The 23868-nt window shown below is 38.6% G+C and overlaps 1 protein-coding gene across 3 annotated transcripts in view; it reads left to right on the forward strand.

The window, feature by feature from the left end:
* Positions 1-23868, forward strand: part of LOC106871962 (carbohydrate sulfotransferase 11) — a 36557-nt gene that overhangs the window by 1872 nt on the left and 10817 nt on the right. The window contains exons 2-4 of one of the 3 annotated variants that reach the window (XM_089355984.1): positions 3762-3876; positions 11040-12106; positions 12205-13242. In XM_089355984.1, the coding sequence (XP_089212110.1) occupies positions 3762-3876; positions 11040-12070 (1146 nt within the window). In that variant the 3' untranslated portion in view covers positions 12071-12106; positions 12205-13242. Of the gene's footprint in view, positions 1-3761; positions 3877-11039; positions 12107-12204; positions 13243-23868 lie in introns of those variants that run through there. The other 2 variants (XM_014918742.3, XM_089355985.1) reach the window with 2 other exon arrangements.

Here is a 23868-nt window from a genome sequence, read left to right on the forward strand (position 1 = left end):
ATTTGTGTGTTATGTATACGTATATATGTGTGTGAGCGCGCGCGTGTATAGATAAATAAATATATGAATACATGCATGTGTAGATGTATGTATGTGCGCATGTACATGTGTATGTATGTGTGTGTGTGTGTGTGTGTGTGTGTGTGTGTGTTTATCCCCCCACGGTCGCTTGACAACCGATGCTGGTGTGTTTACCTCCCCATAACCCAGCAGTTCGAGCGAAAGCGACCAATAAAATAAGTACAAGGCTTACACAGAATTAGTCCTGGGGCCGATTTCTGTGACTAAAAAAAACCCCTTTAAGGCGGTGCTCCAGCATGGCCGATGTCAGATGCCTGAAACAAGAAACAAAATAACAGAATATATGTACTTATGTGTGTGTGAGGGTGTGTGTGTGTGTGTGTGCATGTGCGTGTGTGTGTGTGTATATAGGTGTATCAATGTATATGAGTGTAATTGAAAAAGCATATAAAGCAGAGGTGTATGTTTTGATATCCTTTCTACTAAAGACACAAGGCCGGGAATCTGGGCGTGGGGGGGGGGGAATTAACTGATTACATCGACTCCAGTATGCAACTGGTACTTAATTTATCGACCCTGAAAGAATGAAAGGCAAAGTCGAGCTCGGCAGAATTTGAACTCAGAACATAAAGTCTTATAAAATACGGCTCAGCATTTTGCTCGTCGTGCTAACGACTCTGCCAGCTCGACGCCTTAATAGTAATAACAATAATAATAATAATAATAATAATAATAATAATAATAATAATTTTTGCCTTGAGGGCAGCTTGGAAGAGGGGATTAAGTCGATTACATTGACCCTAATGTTTCACTGGTACTTAATTTATTGACCCCCGAAAGGATGAAAGGCAAAGTCGACCATGGCGGAATTTGAACTCAGAACGTAACGGCAGACGAAATACCGCTAAGCGTTTCGCCTGGCGCGCTAACGACTCTGCCAACTCGCCACCAAAATGTCTGCTTTAATACGATTGCAGTTTAGTATAAAAGCATCACCATATTCATTAATACAATCGCGTACGCACTCACGGATATGTGTGTGTGTGTGTGTGTGTGTGTGCGCCTGTATATTTGTGGTGTGAATATGTATATGTGGACTTCGCCTTTGTGTGTTTCTGCAAATGTATCCGTAGGTGTATTGCATTCCCGTGTTTATGTTTACTTATAAAAGTAGAAATACATACGAATATAAAACACACACACACACACACGTATATTCTTTTGTTTCAATCATCTGACTGCGGCCATGCTGGAGCACCGCCTTGAAGAAGTTTAGTTGAAGGAATCGACCACTGTACTTTTATTTTTTTTTAAGCTTGGTACTTTATCGGTCGTTTTTGCCCAACTGAAAAGTTACGGGGACGTAAACACACCAACACCGGGTGTCAAGTGGCGGTGGGGTACAAAGGTGGACACACACACAACACACATACGAAGGGCTTCTTTTAGTTTCCATCTAAGCTAAACTAGAAGACACATGCTGAAGGTGCCACCTGATGGGACTGAACCTAGAACCATGTGGTTCGGAACCAAACTTCTTACCAAACAATGTAGACGTACGTACATAAATGTATATAATATATACAAATATATATATATATATATATATATATGAACATACATATATATTTCTTTATTGCCCAGAAGGGGCTAAACATAGAGGGGACAAACAAGGACAGACAAATGGATTAAGTCGATTACATCGACCCCAGTGAGTAACTGGTACTTTATTTATCGACCCCGAAAGGATGAAAGGCAAAGTCGACCTCGGCGGAATTTGAACTCAGAACGTAACGGCAGACGAAATACCGCTCAGCATTTCGCCCGGCGCGCTAACGTTTCTGCCAGCTCACCGCCAACATACATATATATATGAACATACATACGTGCGTGTGTGTGTGTGTTTGTACGCGCACACATGCAGACATGTAGAAAAAGGAAGGGTGGGATAGACGGCCGGGGTGGGGGAATATATCGGGTGTATATGTGTGTGAGTCTGTCAGTTTGTGTGCGTCAATAGGGGATAGATGTAATTGTGTGAGTGAAGGTGTGGGATCGGGGGGTATATTCCCCTGAGCTTGGTAGCAAGTGTTTATCGGTTAGAAGTAAGCTTGTATTAAGTAGGATCCGGTTGGGTGTCGCGTTATCGCTTTGAAGACAAGCGCAGACACGAATACACACAGATGTATATAAACGTATCGCATACATAATATAGATATTATACATGTATATAGATACACACACACATATTTATGTCACCACTGATGATGGGAAAGGGTTTTTAATAACTCAAATTATTTTATAAATCCTTGCTGTCCATTTACCTCGCTTGGAACCTTGTGTAGTGGAGCAAAAATCTAAGTGGTTCATAGACCATTTGGGGTCTATTTCTAGCAGACTTGTGTTGTAATCATTCACACACTTATTGTATGTATATATATATATAAAGTAGTTATATACTGTCAACTTAACGTGACAGTCCCAATAAGGGAATATACTACTGCTATTTAGCCCTAGGAAGCTGGACCGCTTCCTGTCGGCCTTGACACATTTCCTGTGTCCTTATGTTTGCGAGGGGGAGACAAACTCCTTCACCCAGCCCAGCCTGCATTCAGGGACATGTTTCTGACTTTTTGCTCGTCATCAGCCTGAAGTAGCATGACCCGCTGGTTGAAGAAGTCTGTTTACCTCTCGCAAAGATATACTATTTCAATGAAACACATTCACTGATTACAAAAATTAGAAATAATACATTTCTAAGTCTCTCAGAGAGACTTAAGCAGTAATATATACATATATATATTTGTGTATGTGTCTATATATATATATATATATAGCAGCTTTCATGATACTGATTTCAAATTTTGGCACAAGGCCAGCAATCTTAGGGCTGGGGTTTAAGTCGATCACGTCGACTCTTCTGCTCAGCTCATTTCCATTTTCATCGACTCTGAAAGAATGAAAGGCGAAGTCCACCCCGTCCACACCGTCCACCCCGGTGGCATTTGAACAGAGAACGTAAAGACGGACAAAATGCCTTGCGGCATTTTGTCCGTCTAACGATTCTCCCAGCTCGTCGCCTTAGAAGCTATTATGAACATAGTTGCCAGGAGCACAGGTCAAATCTTGCAGCCTGGTAACTACCAAGAAGACGGTTGTTGAAAAATACTAGGGAACCGAACAGAAACAACTGTGGAGGGCTTGGCATTCATCAAATCACCAAAAGTGTTACACATTCCGACCACAGATTTTATCAAATACTTGACTTACGTAAACTGTCAGGAAAAGAGATGCCATCAGCTCCATCGCAGACATCGTCTCTGTTTCTATGACACAAGCATCCTCTTTTAAAGAAACCTAAATGAAAGACATTCTATCAAAATTCCATGCGATTGTTGCACAGAGTTATTTTATTAAAATTCTTCAGTTTTTTCAAAATTAATTGAAAAAAAAAGGCGACGTATTTCAACAAAAATATATTTACAAGTGGGATAATGAAGGAACCTCTGAACGGTGCGTGGCATTTCGTTCTTCTTTACGTTCTAATCGCCGAGGTCGACATTGCCTTTCATATTATCGGAATCGATAAAATAACCACCAGTTGAGCACTGAGGTCGATGTAATCGACTAGCCCCCTCCTTCAAAATTTCAGGCCTTGTGTCTTTAGTAGAAAGGGTTATTATTATTATTATTATTATTATTATTATTATTATTATTATTATTATTATTATTATTAACAGAATTTGGAGGTACTAGTTCGAAAGAAGATGCTGAATGTATGTAGAGTGATTTCGTCTCACAGAATACTTGTGGTTCTTACAGGATTTCTTCTTGTTGCTGTTTTCATATTTATTGGTAAGTACCCTCTAGCGTTTGGCAGCTACGAAGAATTTGCAACCAATTTTGCTTTCGCTAATTGTTGTGCAAGAAATTAAAAATCTTAGCAGCTGTTTTCCTTTTAAATCATTCTCAGTTCTTGTATTTCGACAAAATAAACCAACATTACGGTAAAACGGCAAAATTATTGGAGCGTGAGGAAAAAATGGCTTACGGTACCCTTTAACTGTTTCAATCGTTAGATTGTAGCCATGCTGGGGCACCGACCTTGAAGAAGTTTAGTCGAATGAATCGACCTCAGTACTTGTTTTTTATTTAAATCTTGGTACTTATTTCATCGATCACCTTTGCCGAAAAGCTAAGTTACCAGAACGTAAACACATCAATACCGGTTGTCAAGCGGAGGTGGGGACAAAAGCAGATACAAAGTTCACATCCATACACACGCACCGATGCACACATTTACACGCGCGCACACACACACACAAATAATGAAATTAAATCAGGAGAAGGGAGATTTGCACATCCAAGTTTAATTGTACAGCTAATCACATCTTTCTTCGTCAAGACCTTCGCTGCAAGCCGGTGCACACTGCTAAATATACATTTTGGTGTTAATTATCAGTGCAACTTCATCAGGGTCTACCTTAACTATTGGTCGGATATCATGTGTGTGTTTGTGTAAGACGGGCTTCTTTCAGTTTCTGTCTACCAATTCCACTCACAAGGCTTTGATCAACCTGAGGCTATAGTAAAAGACACTTGACCAAGGTGCTCCGCAGTGGGACTGAACCCGGAGCCATGTAGTTGGAAAGCAAGCTTCTTACTACATAGCAACACTTACACTCTATATATTTATCTAATGGCATTTGTTGTGACTTCCAGCACTCCGAGTCCTTATGCCATCGAGGTCAACTTTGCCTTTCATTCCCTCCGTGTCAATAAAATGAAGCACTTTTCAAGTACTGGAGTTGGTAATACTGATTAATCCGCTCCCTTTAACATTACTGATCTTGTGCCTAAACCATTATCGCGAAGAAGACTTTTAATTTGTAACATATTTATTGCTGGACATGATTTACTGCGTTGGCTCTTAACAAAAAAAAAAAAAATGGAGGGAACCGTGCTGTGTCCTGTAGAAGGAGTGCTGTGGTACATCGCATATAAATATCAGAAGTGGTTTCTTGCTTGAGAAGTGGTTTGTTCGAGTGCCCGAAGTGGTCTGGCCTTAGCGGTTTGCCTTCTGTGAGTGGACTATACGAATGTCCGATAAAACAGTTTTTATCGGGTGAAAAGGAACCTTTTCGCGCTACAGTTCTTCACGATGATTGGTCACGTTATAGATTAATCACGTGAAACTATGGTGGCTTGTTGTGATCCCTGAATATCTTGCGGTTGGGGTTCGAATTCCTGCACCATACACAAACGGAGCAGTAGGCACACAGAGCGTTAAAGCGTTGCAAAAAGATATCTTGCGCCATTTCTTTCGATTGTTTATTTCCTGGGTTCAAATCCCGCAGAGGTCAATTTTGTCTTTCATTCTCTTGGGGATCGATACAAATAAATCGTCAGTCAAATCAGGGATCGATGTAATTGACTTCCTCCTCCTACTAAAATTTCTGGTCGAAATTAGAAAGAATTATTATTAAAAGTCTCTCTTTCTCCCTCTCTCTCTCTCTCTCTCTCTCTCTCTCTTTCTCTCTCTCTCTCTCTCTCTCTCTCTCTCTTTCTCTCTCTCTCTCACTCTCCCTCTTTCACTCTCCCTCTCTCACTATCTGTATACGTGTATTGCTGCACGCGCATATGTGTGTATGTTTACCTCCAGGACTAAAAAGTACTGTTGCCGAAACAGGTTGAATGTCCAGTGAGCCATGTCACATCATCAACACCCAAACAGGCGAGCCCAACCGTCTCGTCCCGCCCATCATCTGGACCCTGTACACGAAGAAAAGATATATACACAGGTACGCACGCGCGCACACAGACAAGGAAAGAAAAAATAGACCGACAGAAAGACGGATAGCACGACAGTTAGACAGACAAACATATATATAATGAGTGATTATTGTATATGTATAAACATTCTATGTTTATATACAAACACACACACACATACAGAGTGAGAGAAGAAAAAGACCGAAAGAAAGGTAGACAGAGCAACATGTACATTCATATAGAATATAGAATATCGATGGCAAATTTTGGCATCAGACCAGTATTTTCAGGAATTAGAGTTAAATCGATTACATTGATTCTAGTGTTCAACCGGTACTTATTTTATCGATCCCGAAAGGCAAATTCGATCTCAGGGCGTAAAGACGGATAATATGTCGCTAAGCGTTTTACTCGGCGCGTTAACGATCCGGCCGGCTCGCTACCTTTATAGAATATGTAATGATCGTACGTAGAAATCTGACTCACTCGAAAAAGCCAGCGTTGCGGAGGTGTTTTTCTTCTTCAAACTGCGCATCATCAATGTTGTTTGTAAGAAGTTAATTATAGAGAAACACTTCCCTTCAACCAGGGACTGGGTCGTCGTTGTCAAGAAATAACATTTGTTTGTTTTCATTTTCTTCTCTTTCTATGATCCTCCCTCACTCCACCCCCACTCTCATTCATCTAGCGATCAAGTAACATATATCTGTTTATATTATCAGATAGATAGTCTTGTGCTTGTCTTACAGTATTTTCAATCTAATTACATCAACGTAGATAAAACGTTACACGTTCGTGATGAGCTTTCTTAAGTTTCGTATTTAAGGTAAATAATATCTAGAACATCCTTCTATTTGTTTAACCTCTAATCTTCTTTCTGGCTGTTTTAGAGCTGTTTTTCTTTCAAAAAACGATGCTTTTTTCTTTCCTTCTCTTGTTCTCATTTATTTTAAAGAACTCCGCGTTCTGCTGTGTCCATGGCGTCCCACACATTCTTTATAACCGTTATATATTTTTGGTTTCAACTGTTGGCACAAGGCCAGCAATTTCAGAAGAAGGGGTAAGTCGATTAATCTACCTCGGTGCTCAACTGCTACTTATTTTATCGACTCCAACAAGATGGAAAACAAAGTCAACCTTGACGGAATTTTTTAACTCATTGTAAAGACGGACGAAATGCAGCAAAGCATTTTGTCCGGTGTGCAAACGATTCTGCCAACTCGCTGCCTTATTGTTGTATATTATTAACCAGGAAATACTCCTGATCGAGTTTACAGTCCTATGTGATCAATCCTTTAAGTGGAAGCTTGCCAGGTACGAGAGCCTTCGGCAGGGTTTCTGGGAGAAGGGATGGCTGTTCCCAGTTGAGATGGGTGGTGGGGATTCTATGCCCAGTCAGAATGGCGGATGCTTACAGCCATTGGGGTAAGAAGAAAAGAGCGAGGATTTAGTTTAAAACGGGGGCACCAGTATTTTCTTAACGAAACACTTTGAAACTTGGGACACTGGTAGAATATGTCATATAAAACATCTTTTTCTCTTAGTCTTCTTAACAAAAAAACGTACATCGCAAGTTATTTCATGTTAAAGTTGTCGTATTTCTGTAATTTCAACCAATGACTGACGTCCATTCAGTCGAATACAGTAAGTGCTGACTACGTAAACAAACGATTCTCAAACGATTCTGGCGGTGATAAAATTATTATTTCCTTGTCAAAAAATGGCTGAAGCATATTGGCAGTAGGGTTAGGGTTAGGGTTAGGGTTAGGCAGTAGCTAATAAACCTTTCATACAGTTCAGGCAGATGTTAACGAAATTATAAATGGAGATTAAATACGCTTTACACCGCTTAAACTGCCAAAGGAGTAAGTATAAACAGCTGAATACTTGTCAGTGATTGGTTGAAATTATCGAAATAAGACAATTTTTTACATGAAATAAATCCGAATACAAAAAATTTTTTCTGTTCTATAACACAAAATAGATAAGTATACGAAGTTTGAAAGTCTTTCGGTACCAAAAACACTACATAAAACATAAATGAAAACTGGTGCCCCCGTTTTGAACAAGATCCAAGAGCGAAAGACGGCTGTGCTGCGCAGGATGGTTGGGGCGGCAGAAAGAGCGTCCTGCTGGTTATGGAGCAAGAGGAAGGAGTTAAACTGGATGGATGCCAGGAAGGGATGTTGAGCACTGATTTGGCCACCATCGGTGACCCATCAGTAGACTGGCTGATACGCTTCGAGGTCGAAATAGCCAAGAGATATTCACCAAAGTTGATATAGTCAGTATTATGATGTGCACCGTTCTAAAGAAATGTATCGTCTGTAAGCCAACCAACTACCGCCCGATCTCATTCACATTTTGTCACTTAGTTCATACAAAACAGTCAATGGTTTTCATACAAAACAATAGTGGCCCCTTGAGCGGAGCTCAAGAGAGAAAGCTGGTAAATGTGACGTGGATGCTTTAGAAACGCTGGAGGTTTAGAGGGGTCAAAACATTTTCTTAGAAATTAATTATTTAAATCAGATGCAATATTTATATTTTAAACATGCTTAGGATAAAATGTGTCGTGAAAGACATTGTGTTATCAGTTTATCAAGGAGTGGAAACATAACTGGTGATAAACCAATGCGCAAAACTAGCTTCTGCCTGATTAAAATAATCTGCTATCTTTTTTTTTTCTTCTTCTTCATTTTCTCTTTTGCTAGTCAAAGAGAAATGCCGTTTGGTGAAAGAGGGCGTTGAGCTATTCTACGTTGATCTTCATTGGAAATAGTTGTAAACAATCTGTAGCAAGGTTCTTGTTGAGTTTTGAATTCGCGCTCAAGTTCCTCAACTCAGGATCACGAACTACTAAATAACCATAAAACGGTAACACCAGTTTGGAAAAAAATTATTGCGTTGTCATAAAAGGCATTAACTTCTATCGGCTGGCGTGTAACCAAGTAAGCAGAAATCTTCCACCAAATAGTCTGGTCGAACTTTCTAGAAAAACCCCCTTGAGTTATAAAAAGTTGGTAAATTGAACACGGACAAAGCTATCCAGCAGTCTACCCGGTCTATGTGGCTCTATTCCGTAAAATGATCTCTCACCACCTTTCCTTTATATCATGTTCGACAACCCTTTTGCTATTCTAAGGGGTTGTTACGTCGAATCATTCAAATGTTACTTACATGCAGTAGTTATCACTCCGTTTCCTTATTCTGTCTCCCATAACTATACACTTCTTAGATATTATCATCTATCATATTGTAACACAGAAAACTTTACCCAATTCCGTTATGTGAATGCTATTCCATTAAATTACATAAATGTACACATGTAAACGATGTGGCTTAATAAAAATACATGAAAACTCAAATAGAAATTAGCGTGGTCATGCTAACCTTCTCAAGCAGCCTTCCTAATATTGTGCTCCGCCAACCACGTCTTTCCTGACTGGTGTGGTTTTCGTAGAGTCTGGTCGTTCTGAAGATTTTTAGTGCCAATAAAATATAGTACCAGTCATATACAGGGGTCAATATAATCGAATTGCCCCCTCCCTCCGAATTGGCTGGCCTTGTACCAAAATTTGAAAACATTATTATAATCATCATCATCATCATTATCATTAAAGGTTGCGGGCTGGTAGAATCGTTAGTGCGCCCAGCAAAATGTTTTACGGCATTTCGTCCGTCTCTACGTTCTGAATTCAAATTCCGCCAAGGTCGACTTTGCCTTTCATCCTTTCGGGGTCGATTAAATAATTACCAGTTGTGTATTGGGGTCGATGTAATTGACTGGCCCCCTCTACCTACATTTCAGATTTTATGCTTATAACAGAAAGAATTTATATTATCATTATTATTATTATTATTATTATTATTATTATTATTGTTTTAGTTTTAAGTTATATCTCGTGGATGCTCTAGGATACATCATCAGTGATGTTTCTGGAGTTTCAGGCAGTTTCGGACCTTTCAGCATCAGACCTCATCACTCAGTGGTTCCAATCGGAGTTGATCAAATCCCAGATTGCATTCCCTCAGCAGCAACCCACTGGTCTACCCTTTTTATTCACAGCTAAGTGGTTAAAGCGTTGGACTCACAATCATGAAGTAGTGAGTTCGATTCCTGGACCGGGCTGTGTATTGTGTTCTTGAGCAAGACACTTTATTTCATGTTGCTCCTGTTCACTCAGCTGTAGAAATGATTTACGACGCCACTGATGCCAAGCTGTGTTGGCCCCTTTGTCTTTCCCTTGGAAAGCATCAGTGGCGTAAAGAGAGGAGGCTGATACACACGAGCGACTGCTGGTCTTCCATAGAAAACTACTTTGCCCGGAGAACTTTCTAGGTGCAATCCCATGGTCATTTACCCTTTTACACTTTCACCATTTTTATTCAAAGCCCCCCACCTAGCGTCCTTCTCTGCAACTTCAGTAATGGAACTTATAGCTCTCCTCATTACTGCGCTAGTAACCCCAAGCCGGGTCAGAGCTTTCCAGAATAATCGCCCTACAAAACTTCGACAACCCACTTCTACTACCTCACAACAGGCCAGCCAGCCAGCCCCGATTTCCGCACTGCTAATCTGGCTCCTAATATTTGGCAATCCTCCTCTCATGAGCTTCCTCCATGTGTTCTTCCAGGGCACAGTCAGTTTCCACATGAGCGATCACCTACTTGGATTTTGAGATCACTATGTCTGGGAGGAGTGTTTTTGGTACGATGTGACCTGAGAACTTTAACCATTCCACGAGATCCACTTTCAGCTGCCAGGTCAGAGCTGTAGAAAACGGACATGATGGTCGTTGGAGTTATTCTTACCTCCGCTTTAGCGAGGGCGGAGGTATTGTTTTCAGTTGTGTTTGTTTGTCCGTGGACAAGATATCTCAAGAATCGTTGGATGGATTCAGATGAAACTTTCAGAGGTGTGTGGCCTCGTGACTGACACGAACTGATTAAATTTTGAGATCGATCTGGTACCGGAAAAGGATTCTGGATTATTTTTTACTTAATTTTTGAGAGCAGTCGGGTTCGTTTTTAGTATTCTCGTTTGTGAGAGCAGTTGAGTTTATTTCAGATATTCTCATTTTAAAAATCATCTCTGGTCAATCGTTGAGAGGACGTTGGTGTTGCCTTAGCGGGGGTCTGTGCTCTTTGCGCTCTATTATTATTATTATTATTATTATTATTATTATTATTATTATTATTATTATCATCATCATCATTAATTTTCCCCGTCCTGTTATTTTCAGATACCAAGATGTTAGTGTGTAAAAGAACAGAAATCAACGTCAGTTCAGAGCAGAACGACAAATTAAGTGGAAGAATGTTTATCGACAGGAAGAACCACTTACTCTACTGCTCCGTGCCAAAGATTGGTTCCACTTTCATGAAACGTCTTTTATTAATTCTCAGCGGCAAAATGAAAAAAAGTTCTATTGTTGAAATTAAAACGAAATTGGCTCATAAGATAAGATTAGAAAATGTGAATATCTTAGACATAAATTCAGCTTCCATCAATGGTTGTTTCGCTAACTTCTATAAACTTTTGGTTGTTAGAAATCCATATGAGAGGTTATATTCGGCTTACCTGGACAAGTTCGTGAGACCAAACGGTTTATATTATAAACTTGGTAAAAAAATCATTAAAATGTTTCGAAGCAATCCATCATCTCAAAGTTTATCATGTGGAGACGATGTAACGTTTCCGGAATTTATAAAATATTTCATTTATTCTTTGCAAACCGGAAATCTAACTGACCCTCATTTCATACCAATACACATGCTCTGTCAGCCCTGTCTTTTTGATTATAAAGTCATAAGACTTGAAGATATTTCTGTGGAACTACCAAAATTTTTACATTCTATAGGAATAAACTTTATATCACCAAGTGATTATTTAAAAGAAACAAGATTACTCGACGAAGCTAAACACATAGAATATTTATTTGAAAGAAACAGTCCCCTAGTTAAAAACTGTCTATCGTCTACAGAGGTACTGAGACGACTGTGGAAGAGAGATCAAATTAGGGGTTTTATAAAAACGAACTACTCTTTCCCTTTAGAAGACATATTACTTCCTCATCTGCCAAAGACACAGATATTCAAAATGTTTTTCTCTTACTACCAAATGTCTTATCGGAAAGACAGAAGGGCTAGCTATCGAACTGCTATGCTCGCAGCGTATTCACAATTGTCTCCAAGGGATTTTCAACTCACTCAACAATATTTAGAGACGGACTGCAAATTATTTGGTTATAAATCATTACAAATGGAATATTAGAAGCTGATATTTGCTGAAATTATGATAGAACAGAAGGTATGTTTCTTTATAATTTCTAAACACATATTTTCAACATAAGTTTAAGGGAATATAAGTGCCGTATTGTAAATGGTAACATGGTTTCTCTGTTTCAGACTGTCTCCACTGTTGCTTTGAATGGTTACCCTTCCTTCCCATTGAGAAACTTTCGCGAATGTATCAAACCATTTCTAAGCCGCTGATTGAAGACAAGATCGTCATGTTTTTTCAGAAACACATGGCATGTGATAACCTCTACATCATGGCACCACTGAAAAGGCACCCGTGTCGGTGACACGTGAAAGACCCCTAGTACACTCTGTAAAATGACTAGCGTTAGGAAGGGCATCCAGCCGTTGAAACCAAGCCAAGACAAACAACTGGAGCCTGATGCAGCTCTCCAGCTCCGGTCAAATTGTCTAACCCATGCCAGCATGGAAAACAGACGTTAAATGATGACAAGGACGATGATGATATATTTAATAACGACAAAATCAGTACTAATACCAAAAGGCAACTTAAATTGAAGGTTAGGGTTAGGGTTAGGGTTATGGTTAGGGTTAGGGTTAGAACATAGAATGCTGTGCTGTTTACCATAAGAGGATCTCTCACAAGGACACGTGGCGCATAAAAGCACTTGTCATTATATCGTTGGCAGACGAAAACCGTCTGCTACGGCTACCGGAACTGTCAGATCATGGCATATCTGTTTGAAAGAAACAGTCTCCTCGTTAAAGACCGTCTCTCGTCTGCAGAGGAACTAAAACGACTGTGGAAATTATTAAAAGCTGCACAGGCGTAACTGTGTGTTTAAGAAGCTCGAATTGTAACCACGTGGCTTTAGGTTCAATCCCATGCGCGACACCTCGTACAAATTTCTTCGACCATAGACAAATGTCTTCGACCAGTACTTTGTAGGTGAATTTGGTTGGCGAAAATTCTATGGAAGCCCGTCATATATACGTGTGTGTGTGTGTGTATGTGTGTGTGTATGTGTGTGTGTATATATATCTTTGTGCTTGTCCGTGCCCCACCATCACTTGATAATCAGGGTTTGTTTGTTTACGTCCATGTAATTTAATGGTTCGGCAAAAGAGACCATCAGAATACACACTAGACTTGAAAAAAAAAGAAAAATGAAAAAAAAGAAAAAGAAAAGAACTGAGGTCGATTTGTTCGACTAAAATCCCTTCAAGGCGGTGCCCCAGCATGGCCGCAGTCCAACGATTGAAACAAGTAAAAGATGAAAGATAATTGAATCTAATAGACACCACAACGCTCGCATTAACATCAAGAGATTTAATCGAACTCATCGGACATTAGTCGCTGCTGTTCATTCTAAAATCAATTCTGATCAGCCAGAACCAAGAGCATAGGCGCTCCAGACATGACTCTCTCGTTTTTTTTTTTAATTAAGAAATTTTTTAAAAATATATATCTACATCACTGTTGTGTAATATGTTTTTTTTTTAAGACAGCAGGGAAGTGATTTGAGTGAGATTTGGTTATTATTTCTTACAGGTTAAACAACCACGTAGAAGCTCCTCTGCTGATCGAATTGAAGGAACACAGAAGGAGACAGACTTAACGTTAATGTGTAATCGAAACAGCGTCATCTGGGGTTGAGGGGAGCTAATTCAGATATCATTTTTAAGAGATGTGCTTTGAAGCGAATAAAGAACGTTATCAGTCACGCATTAAAGAAAGAAAGATTATCTTTTATCCTGTTTCAGGGCATCACCTTGAAGGATTTTAGTCAAACGTTACTTATTTGTTAAAGCCTGGTACCTATTCTATCGGTCACTTTCGCCAAACCGCTATGTTACGGTGACATAAAGACACCAATACCGGTTGTCAAGCGGTGGTGGAGACAAAACAAACACACGCATATATATATATATATATATATATATATATATATATATATATATATATATATATATATATATATATACGATGGGCTTCTTTCCGTTACTCTCTACCAAATCCACTCACAAGACATTGGTTGATCCGATGTAAAAGACACTTGCCCAAGGTACCACACAGTGGGACTGAACCTGGAAACATGTGGTTAGGATTGAACCTTCTTAATACACAGCCACATGTGCACCCGTTTTGTCCAGAAAAATATTACCAATATTATTTCAGACGGCAAGCGGATTAACTCTTTCCACAACATTTACTAAAGATGAGTAAGAGACTTAAAAACTTAAAATAGATGGAAAAAGATATTGAAGAGCGATTTGGGATATTTGAGAGATTAGAATTAAAATGGAAGAGAAAACGAAAGCAAATCCGTATTTACAACAATGTAGTATTTCACTACGAAATAATTTCTTGTCTGTCATTATGAAAAATTCATCTTATAGTTTTTATCATTGACGACTGCAAGTCAGATTTTAGAACTGACTGTCCGTTGGTAACCATTCCATAAATAAATTCCTGCTGCAAAATCGATGGAGAATTTTAAAGCACGAAACAAGTTACCATGCCTACAGTTGTTGTTACTGCTGTTGCTGCTGCCGCTGCTGCTGTTGTTATTGCTATTGTAGTTGTTGTTGTTGCTGTTGTTTAGTATCAAGTCAGTACTGATAGAACAGACCCCATCAAAGGCGTTTCGACAATGCCCATCTCTTCTTTTCTTTCTTTCTTTTCCTTCTGGAGATCCCGTACATCAATATAAAGATGAGTTCTTTCTGCTAATATGAAAGGGTGTGATATGAGGGCGATTAGGCTGTTATTTCTAACAGGTCCACATTGGTTCGTCCTATCTATACTTTTAGTGATTGGTGTGTCGATAGTAAATAATTGATAGTTACAAAGGAACTCTTTATATACTAACACTGTTCCTACTGACTACCGCCTTTGCCGCGAGAAAGACAGCTGGTGAGGCCAACCACTGAATCCCAGCGAAAAGCTTTAAAGGTCTCGATTTTGCAGATGACATCGCAATGACAGCAGAAAACAGAGCAGATCTGAATGAACTGACAAAGTCACTGCAGCAAAATGAGGAGAAGTTCGGGTTAAGGAACAGCACAACGAGGACGAAAAGTGATGAAGGTAGGCAGTAATGTGGACCAAGAATCAGCTTCGAACGTCAACTAGTAAAATAAAGAAGTGAACCATTTCACCTATCTAGGCAGTGTTGCAAGTAGTAGGGACGTTGTGGAACTGGACATAGACTGCAGGATTGGAACAGTGACATGCCAAATCACTCGATAGCCGAGCAGACACCACGATGAGACCGCTGTCGTTTCACGTGATCAGCCAATTAACTGACTTATCAGCATTAAGCCATCTCATAATTCGACTTTCTAGAACTTTCTCATCAAGCCTTATATAAAGGTGGATTTTGTCGGTAATCCCAGAATGTGTGGCAGCTGCTCGTAGGATATTGGGACAGCCGTTCGATGGCTCCATTCTCTTCCACCACTAGCTAGAAGACACAGAACTTGTTAACACGAATATAGCGTGATTATTTTCCAGTTGTGATTGACCAGCCACTGAGTTCTATATCAGTTAAATAGTCGTAGCTCCCAGTAGCATGTCTTCCTCGGTGTGTAATTGTCGTTGTTAGTTTTCATCAAAGGACCAGTACAGAAACCACTGTGTACTCTAAATAGATATTTTGTCAAATGTTAACGAGCATTGTTAATTACTTCAACACGCAGTCCTAGAAATGCATTTTCATTTAACAACTCCAAGCCACAACTCGCGACATCTGGTGACACCTGACGCAGTCAACAAGCAGCTACCACGACTACCACGACTACCACAACACTCGATACAGTTATTGTTTTTCCATCTGGGCGGCCTCAAACATCAGCGCTGATGTGAAATTTTGTCTGAGTAACTTCATCGACCTGCTTATTGCAATCTATGCCAGAGAAACTTGAAAGGGTAGAAAACTAAATGCATTCCACCAAAGGGGCCTCTGAAAGATCCGACTTTACAAGTGTTCTCTAACTGTGTTGTATTTTATCGTACGTAAAGGCAGCGACCCGGTTGAATCGTTAGCATGTCAGACAAAATGTTCGTCTTTACGTTCTGAGTTCAAATTCCGTTGAGATCGACTTTGTCTTTCATCCTTTCGGGGGTGATATAAGTGCCGCTTAAGTACTGGGGTCGATGTAATCGACTTATCTCTCTTTCGATATTGCTGACCTTGCGCCAACATCCGAAACCATTACATTCTTTTTTACTCTAGGCACAAGGCCCGAAATTTTGAGGAGGTGTGTGTGTGGGGGGGGGGGGGACCAGTCGATTAGATCGACTCCAGTATGTAACTAGTACTTAATTTATCGACCCCGAAAGGATGAAAGGCAAAGTCGACCTCGGCGGAATATGAACTCAGAGCATAAAGGCAGACGAAATACCGCTCAGCATTTCGCCCGACGTGCTAACAGCCATTCTGCCAGCTCGCCGCCTTCCGAAACCATTATATCACATGTGTAAAGGCAGCGGTAGTCCATTCGTTTTTACGTTCTGAGTTAAGATTCCACCGAGGTCAACTTTGCCTTTCATCCTTTTGGGGTCGATAAAATAAGTACCAGTTGATCCCTGGCGGGGTCGATGTAATTGTCTAGACTCCTCCCCCAAATTTTAGGCCTTGTGCCTATAGCAGAAAGAATTATATTCTGTCATATTGTGTCAGTTCTCAAACTGACACATACCAGGCCCTTCAAAAAATAGATTAGAGAGATGTTTGCCCATCACCACCACCGCGGCAGCCACGATTATTCCATCTTTATTAATGAGAAGTCAAAGCAATGCTTATATCCATATAATTCTTCATTCTTCGCCATAGTTTGACAAAATGCTTAAAAAAGACATTTTAATTTTATTAAACAGTGATTTGTTCGTCCCGTTTCCACTCCTCACAAGCCGCCTTTGAGTGTATGGAGGTGGGCTGCCCTCCCTCCTGTCCTCGTGAGAACCATTGCGGTAAGCGATTTGATCTGACTCCATGGTGTAGTATCTCTCCCCTCCACCACCGGCAAGAAAAGAACAACAAACAAAACAACGTGGAAGAAAGAGTCATTTAAGGCACTCAGGAATAGAATTCAGGATCTGTTACACTCACATTTGTTTATCTCTTAATGCTACTGTCTGCCTGCACTGACGTATCACAGAAACTGAGATAGAGAGAATTTGTGACAGTGGCCAGATCGTAGAAATGTGTTGAAAACTATGACAGTTTATATTCGACTATACACATGTGCGCGCGCGCGTCTGTGTCTATGTGTGTCTGCGACTATGTGAATGTAAGAACGGAAGCAGGAGAAGAGGCGTATGGTTAACTTTTCTTATCACTTCACGGTAGAGGGGAAGAATGGGGTGATTGACATAAATACAAAAAATCGCTACTTGTTAAAGTGCATTGTCAAATTCTCTGTACTTTTTTTAATTACAACTTCCGTATCTATGCGTATGTACATAAATATATATGTGTGTGTGTATAGATAGATAGATAGATAGATAGATAGATAGATAGATAGATAGATAGATAGATAGATACATACATACATACATATAATTATATATATATATATATATATATATACATATAATTATGTATATATATACATATACTCAATATATACATGTACGTATGTATGTTTGTATGTGGGTTTGTGTGTGTGCCATGAGTGACGACAGATAAGCATAGAATCAGATGTGAGAAGCGAATGAAGATTTATCATTCCCATACATCATTACAGCTGTTTCATAATCTCCATGCAGTATCATTCACTTGGATGCTTATGTACATACACGTATCACATGCGCTACTCATGCACATATTATATACAAACATATACACACCACATTATGTAATAGAATTGTATATTCGAATACAGATGCATAATGTAGAAAATTACAACTATACTTCAGATCTTGTACTGCACTAGATCTTATGCATCTTGAATTCATCTTTCTTTAATATATACGAACAGGAAATAGTGACATTTTTTAGTATTATTTATTCACCATTACACGTGTTGCGTATATATCTGTATATACGTGAGTGTGTTATATATCTATGTATTAACAGATTGACATAGAATCATATTTCTTAAAGTTTCATGGGATTGAGGAAAACATTCCTAATCGTTCTGATGTTCAGTTCTTACTGACATATTTCTACGCTTCTTATCATTGAATCACGAGTGAAACTCGATCTCATTGTATATTTTACATCACGTGGAGTACGTTGTACCAGTCGAGTGAAACTGACTGCTACAAGATGGGGCTGGTAGTGGCTGCTGTTGCTTTCGGGTGCAACTGTAACCGACTAGTGATAAAATCAGTGGCTACTAACTGCTACTAGTTGAGAGAAAACTTCAGCGCACTAGAAAGGACTTATCTCCCTTGTTCTGAGAGATTTCTGCATAAAGAGTTTCGGTAAAGTTTCAGGGAATAAAAAAAAAATTACGATAGTAAAGACTATAGAATTTAATAACGAGTCATAATTTAGAATTAAACCTGTTGGGGTCATGCACCAGAGCTGATTTTGGGGGTTGAAATGCACCTGAGTCTTAAAACGAGTTGTAGCTTTTAAATTTCGTAACAAATTTAATACCGTACCGGTTTCCATAGTTTCTTATTTTTCAATGGTAAATAAAAAAAAAAAAGAGTTTAGGAGAGATTGAAAGTACAAGGGTAAAATTCAGAAAAACATGTATTATATATTTATATACTAGCAGCTATGGCCGGTTTCATCCGGTCAGAAAACGACGCGAAGAGAGAAACGAAGACATGAAAAAGAGGAAGAAGTGGATACGAAGTGGTGTTTGGGTGACGGATCTTGGTAGAAAAAAAAAAAGAATGTCATGGTGAGTTAGTAAGGAGAGCAAAGCAGGACTGGACTTACGTGGGCTGACAGGACGATGAAAAAATTGCGGAGTTGAAATTAGAGCAGCTGAAGTTGCCGTTGTTATCATTAGAGTGCCTCTTGGTAGACAACATTCTTCGTCCTTCCCTCGGGTGCACAAATAGAAAGACCATGGGGACAGCCAACGTACAGTTGTGCGTGTGAGAATACTTGCTCTGTCAGATTCAAACCAACCGCTTGCACTGATTGTCCCTGCGCCTTGTTGATTGTCATGGGAAAGCAGAGTTTGATGGGAAATTGCATCTGTTTAAACTTGTAGGTCGTATCGGAGTGGGTAAGGGACATGGGAGTTATAAGTATGTCTTAGCCAGCGGCCGGTTCATTCAAGATTGTTGCCTACAGAACTCGGGAGCACAATTTTTTGATAATCATCCGCGTACCATTGCACATTATTGGAGCATCTAAATTCCTTAGTTACATGATTGGCGCACCAACTTTCAGATGCAGTTCGTTAGCTGGTAGTTCTGCGGGTCCCCCTTTTTGATAGATTTGTCATGGGTCGGCCGGTCTATCTCAGATACATGGGAAGCTGGATTAAATTTTTCATCAACACAGGGGAGCCGAAATAAATTTTTTCAATGTCCAAGGGAAGCCAAATCGCGAAAAAGGTTGAGAAATAATGATCTATAACGATGGCTTTTATTTAGGCACATCGTAAAAGTAATTATAATGAATTGCTTAATATAAAGAATAGAATGTTTTTTCAAGCAAATACAGTTAGAAAAAATATTTATTACAAGGAGAAAGAGACAAAAATTAAATAACACGTGTCAAAAATTTTTTCTTTCTAAAAACGTTCAATGACGTTAACTGGAGTGTGGGGTTCGAGTAGACGTCATTCCACCTTTTGATTTATCATTACTATTCTTTTCGTTCGATTTTATTTTTCCTCCACTTTTGTGTTTTTTCTGTCCTTGTGTTGTTCCCTCTGTGTTTCGACCCTGTGTGGTTAATAAAAAAATTAAGTCGTCAGGTATGTATATGTATGTGTAGATGTGTATGCGTGTGTATGTGTGTGTGTGTTTAATAATGTACCGTATATAGTATGTCCGTACTTTTGTATGCAGTATAAATTAAGGAAATAGAAGCGCTTGTACAGAGAAACAAAGAATTTTAAATTTTACCGGCCAACCTTGCAACTGCTGCGATAATTATTAATCGGTAATGGAACAGTAAATGTGTATTGTTTTAAAGGTAATGAAAATAAAATTTCGTATTGACACTTCACGCATGTCAGTCGTCAGGTATGTATGCGTAGACCTGTGAGTGTTTAATAACGTACCGTGATAATATGTCTGTATTTTTGTATGCAGTGTAAATTAATCCCCCCAAAATTACAGTATCGAAAAGTTTCAGTTTTGATACTGAAATAGTGGAAAAGTTTCATTTTTAAAGTGAAAGTATTTGACATGAGTGTTTTTGTTTCACTTTTGACACGTAATACTTAAATAGTGGAGGAGATATTATGTTGCTGTGGGCTCGAACTATGCAAGAAGTTAAAAAAAAAATTTCGACTAAAACACAACCTAAGTAAGGCATGTGTAAAATTTGAATGAGATTGGTTGTGTAGTTCTGGAGTTTTAGGGATTCACACACACACAGACACACAGACACACAGACATACATTCTCATTTTTATATATATATATAGATGTGCGTGTGTGTGTGTGTGAGGGTATGTAAGTGTATAGATGTATATACACATACATATTCATACATACATATGCACATAACCGCATGCTTGTTCATACATACATACATATATATAAATATATATATATATATATATATATATATATATATATATATATATATATATATATATATAAGCAATGTTAATTCTCTAAATGAAGTATTAACAGTAACTGCACGATAAAGTGTAGTATATTGCCACTTAAGTGTGGCTGACCCCTAGGGGTGGATGTTACTGTTGCTTTTAGCCCCAGGAGATGTCCTCCTGGGGCTAAAAGCAACAGTAACATCCACCCCTAGGGGTCAGCCACACTTAAGTGGCAATATACTACACTTTATATATATATATATATATATATATATACATATATATAAATATATATATATATATATATATATATATATATATATATATATATATATATATATACGTATATATATGTATATATACATGTATATATATATGTCTGTTTATGTATGTATGCATATGTATACGTGTGTGTGTGTGTGTGTGTGTGTGTGTGTGTGCGTGTGTAATTCTCGGGTGACCATCTGTAGGAATTTTCTCATTAACTTTTAGCTTTCAGAGCTATTCAAATAAAACTCTGCATATTTCATTTGCAGCAATTCTCGCATTTCATTCTGAAACTAAAAAGTCTCCGAATGCCTCCTACCGTGACCCAGCCAAACAATTCAACGCCACATATTCTGTAATTTTCTATTGAAATCTTTATACGCCATGCACTCACACTTTTATGTAGTAGTAGTAGTAGTAGTAGTAGTAGTAGTAGTAGTAGTAGTAGTAGTAGTAGTAGTAGTAGCAGCAGCAGCAGCAGCAGTAGTGGTAGTAGTAGTAGTAGTAGTAGTAGTAGTAGTAGTAGCAGCAGCAGCAGCAGCAGCAGTAGTAGTAGTAGTAGTAGTAGTAGTAGTAGTAGTAGTTGTGATAGTAGTAGTAGTAGTAGTAGTAGTAGTAGTGGCAGCAGTAGTAGCAGCATGCTACTCTCGCAGTTTAGCTTTTCCATTATTTTCTCATTTCTATTATCACAAATTAAGTTCAACCACATTTGGCCTTTACGTTCCAAATTCGGGCAACAGTCCGACATAATTCTCAATATGTTAATTTCTAATTTATTTTTAATAAGATGGGATTTTTTTTTAAAGTAAATTGTATTTTTTTTTTTATAAATTTCTTTAAAAATAAATTGCTGATGGAAGGTTTTAAGTTAGATCACTTTAACACTTTCGGTTTCTTACCATATTTCTGTTGAAATACTGCAACCTTCGTTTTTAATTTTGAAGATGATGAAGGCTTTAGTGAAATAACTTCATATTTATTCAGCTTTGTTTGGAACACAAATTTTGAAGGAAGGTTTTAATTTAGATTACTTTAAAACGGAATTTTTATCGTAAAATCACTAGCGATCTCAAGAGGGTTCGTATCAAAAGAGTTCCCTTTTGACATGAATCCGCGAAAAATTATAATATTCAAATGTCTATTGATTTACTCACAGTTTGGGCAAATATTTCAAACCCCATCTTAAACTAATTTCCAAAACTACATTTTTAATTCAATCAAAGTACAGAGGAAACGAATCTGTGTGCCAAGGAAGTTTCCCTTCTGCACAAAGATGGACTAACTAAAAAAAAAAAAAAAAAAAAAAAAAAAAAAAGACGGGAAAAGAAAGAAAAAATTTCTATTCCACAAGGGATATATAAATCTAATCCAATAATCCAATACAAATATATTAATAAACCGTTCGGTCTTCGGGTAAATAGATATGTTTGTAACACTTGAACATTTAATCTTTATCGATGTCTAAAACTACTTACAATTCCGACTTTTTGAACAGCAAAATTTTTGATAATATAAATACAATTATCTTTTCTAAAACATTTCATATTTTAGGAACTGTAGAATGGATGTAGATAATTTTGATGTGTTGTTTACACTTTCGTGATATCCCATAAAAAAAACAACACATTCATCTTTGTTTAACTATATCTTTATTCTTATTGGTTCAATGTACTTTATACATAAAATTTTCCCAGAAGTAGAAAGCTAGAATCGAACTTAGCTATAATTAAATTACGAACAGAAAAAGTCAGTAACGTTTGAGAGGCAGAAACAGTGTTTGTTAGTGCCGGGTTTACCATTGTGCTTAGGTATGCTTAAGTACAGGGCCCCGTTTCACCGGCAGGTGGGGACCCATCTTCTTATCCAAAAATGCTTTTTACGATGAATTTCCTGAGCATGTATGCCCGACTGTCCAAGTAAAGGGCCTCATAACTTTACTAGCAGGGCCTCATTTGTCCTAAATCCGGCACTGCTATTTGTTCATCATAACTGAAGAAGTCCTTGTTGATCGGCAAAGGAGAACTTGACATTGTTAAGGCTCGTTGCTTATACTTCGAAGGAATATAAACTCTCTCTCTCTCTCTCTCTCTCTCTCTCTCTCTCTCTCTCTCCCCTCTCCTCTCTCTCTCTCTCCCCTCTCCTCCCCCTCTCTCTCTCTTTCCCCTCTCCCCCCTCTCTCTGGTTTGCTTTTGCTAAAAGGTGAGGACATGTTTTCTCAACCTTTGCAATGATTCTGGCGGGCTTTCGCTTTTATAATAAGAAAAGTGGGAGAACTCTAGAAACTCGTAGAATGTTCTACTGCATGGCGCGATATTTCTGCTGATTGAGTAGTAACCAGGACACATCGCCTGAGTTATGTGTAGACTGCATTCAGCTATCAGAGTTGTGCGGTTTCGATTCTAGGTCCCACTACGATACAAATATAAGTTTTTTTTTGTTGTTGTTACTGTTTACATGCAAGATCATCAAAAACTGCCGCATCGATTTAACAAAGCGAAATATACGCCAGCGGATTTATGTAATACATTAAAATAAAAAACATAAATGAGTCAATCTTGTCATTGTCTCTAGGTTGAAGCTTAAATGTTTCAACTTCGAGAATAAAAGAATTCATTAAAAAATAAAAATATCAAAATTCATCTTTCTCTCTCTGAGAGAAGAGAATTCACCCGAATGCATTGTATGTGGAGAGAGGCGTTATGTGTATGTGTGTGTGTGTGTGTGTGTGTGTGTGTGTATGTTTGAGTGTTTGTGTGTATGTGTGTGTGAGATTCAGAGCGTATGGAAGTATGTGTGTGAGTATATGTGTGTGAGTATGTGTGGGCGCGCGTGTGTGTATTTA

The sequence above is a fragment of the Octopus bimaculoides genome, chromosome 8 (genome assembly GCF_046866305.1).
Source record: "Octopus bimaculoides isolate indiv1 chromosome 8, ASM4686630v1, whole genome shotgun sequence".
Taxonomy (NCBI): Eukaryota; Metazoa; Mollusca; class Cephalopoda; order Octopoda; family Octopodidae; genus Octopus; species Octopus bimaculoides.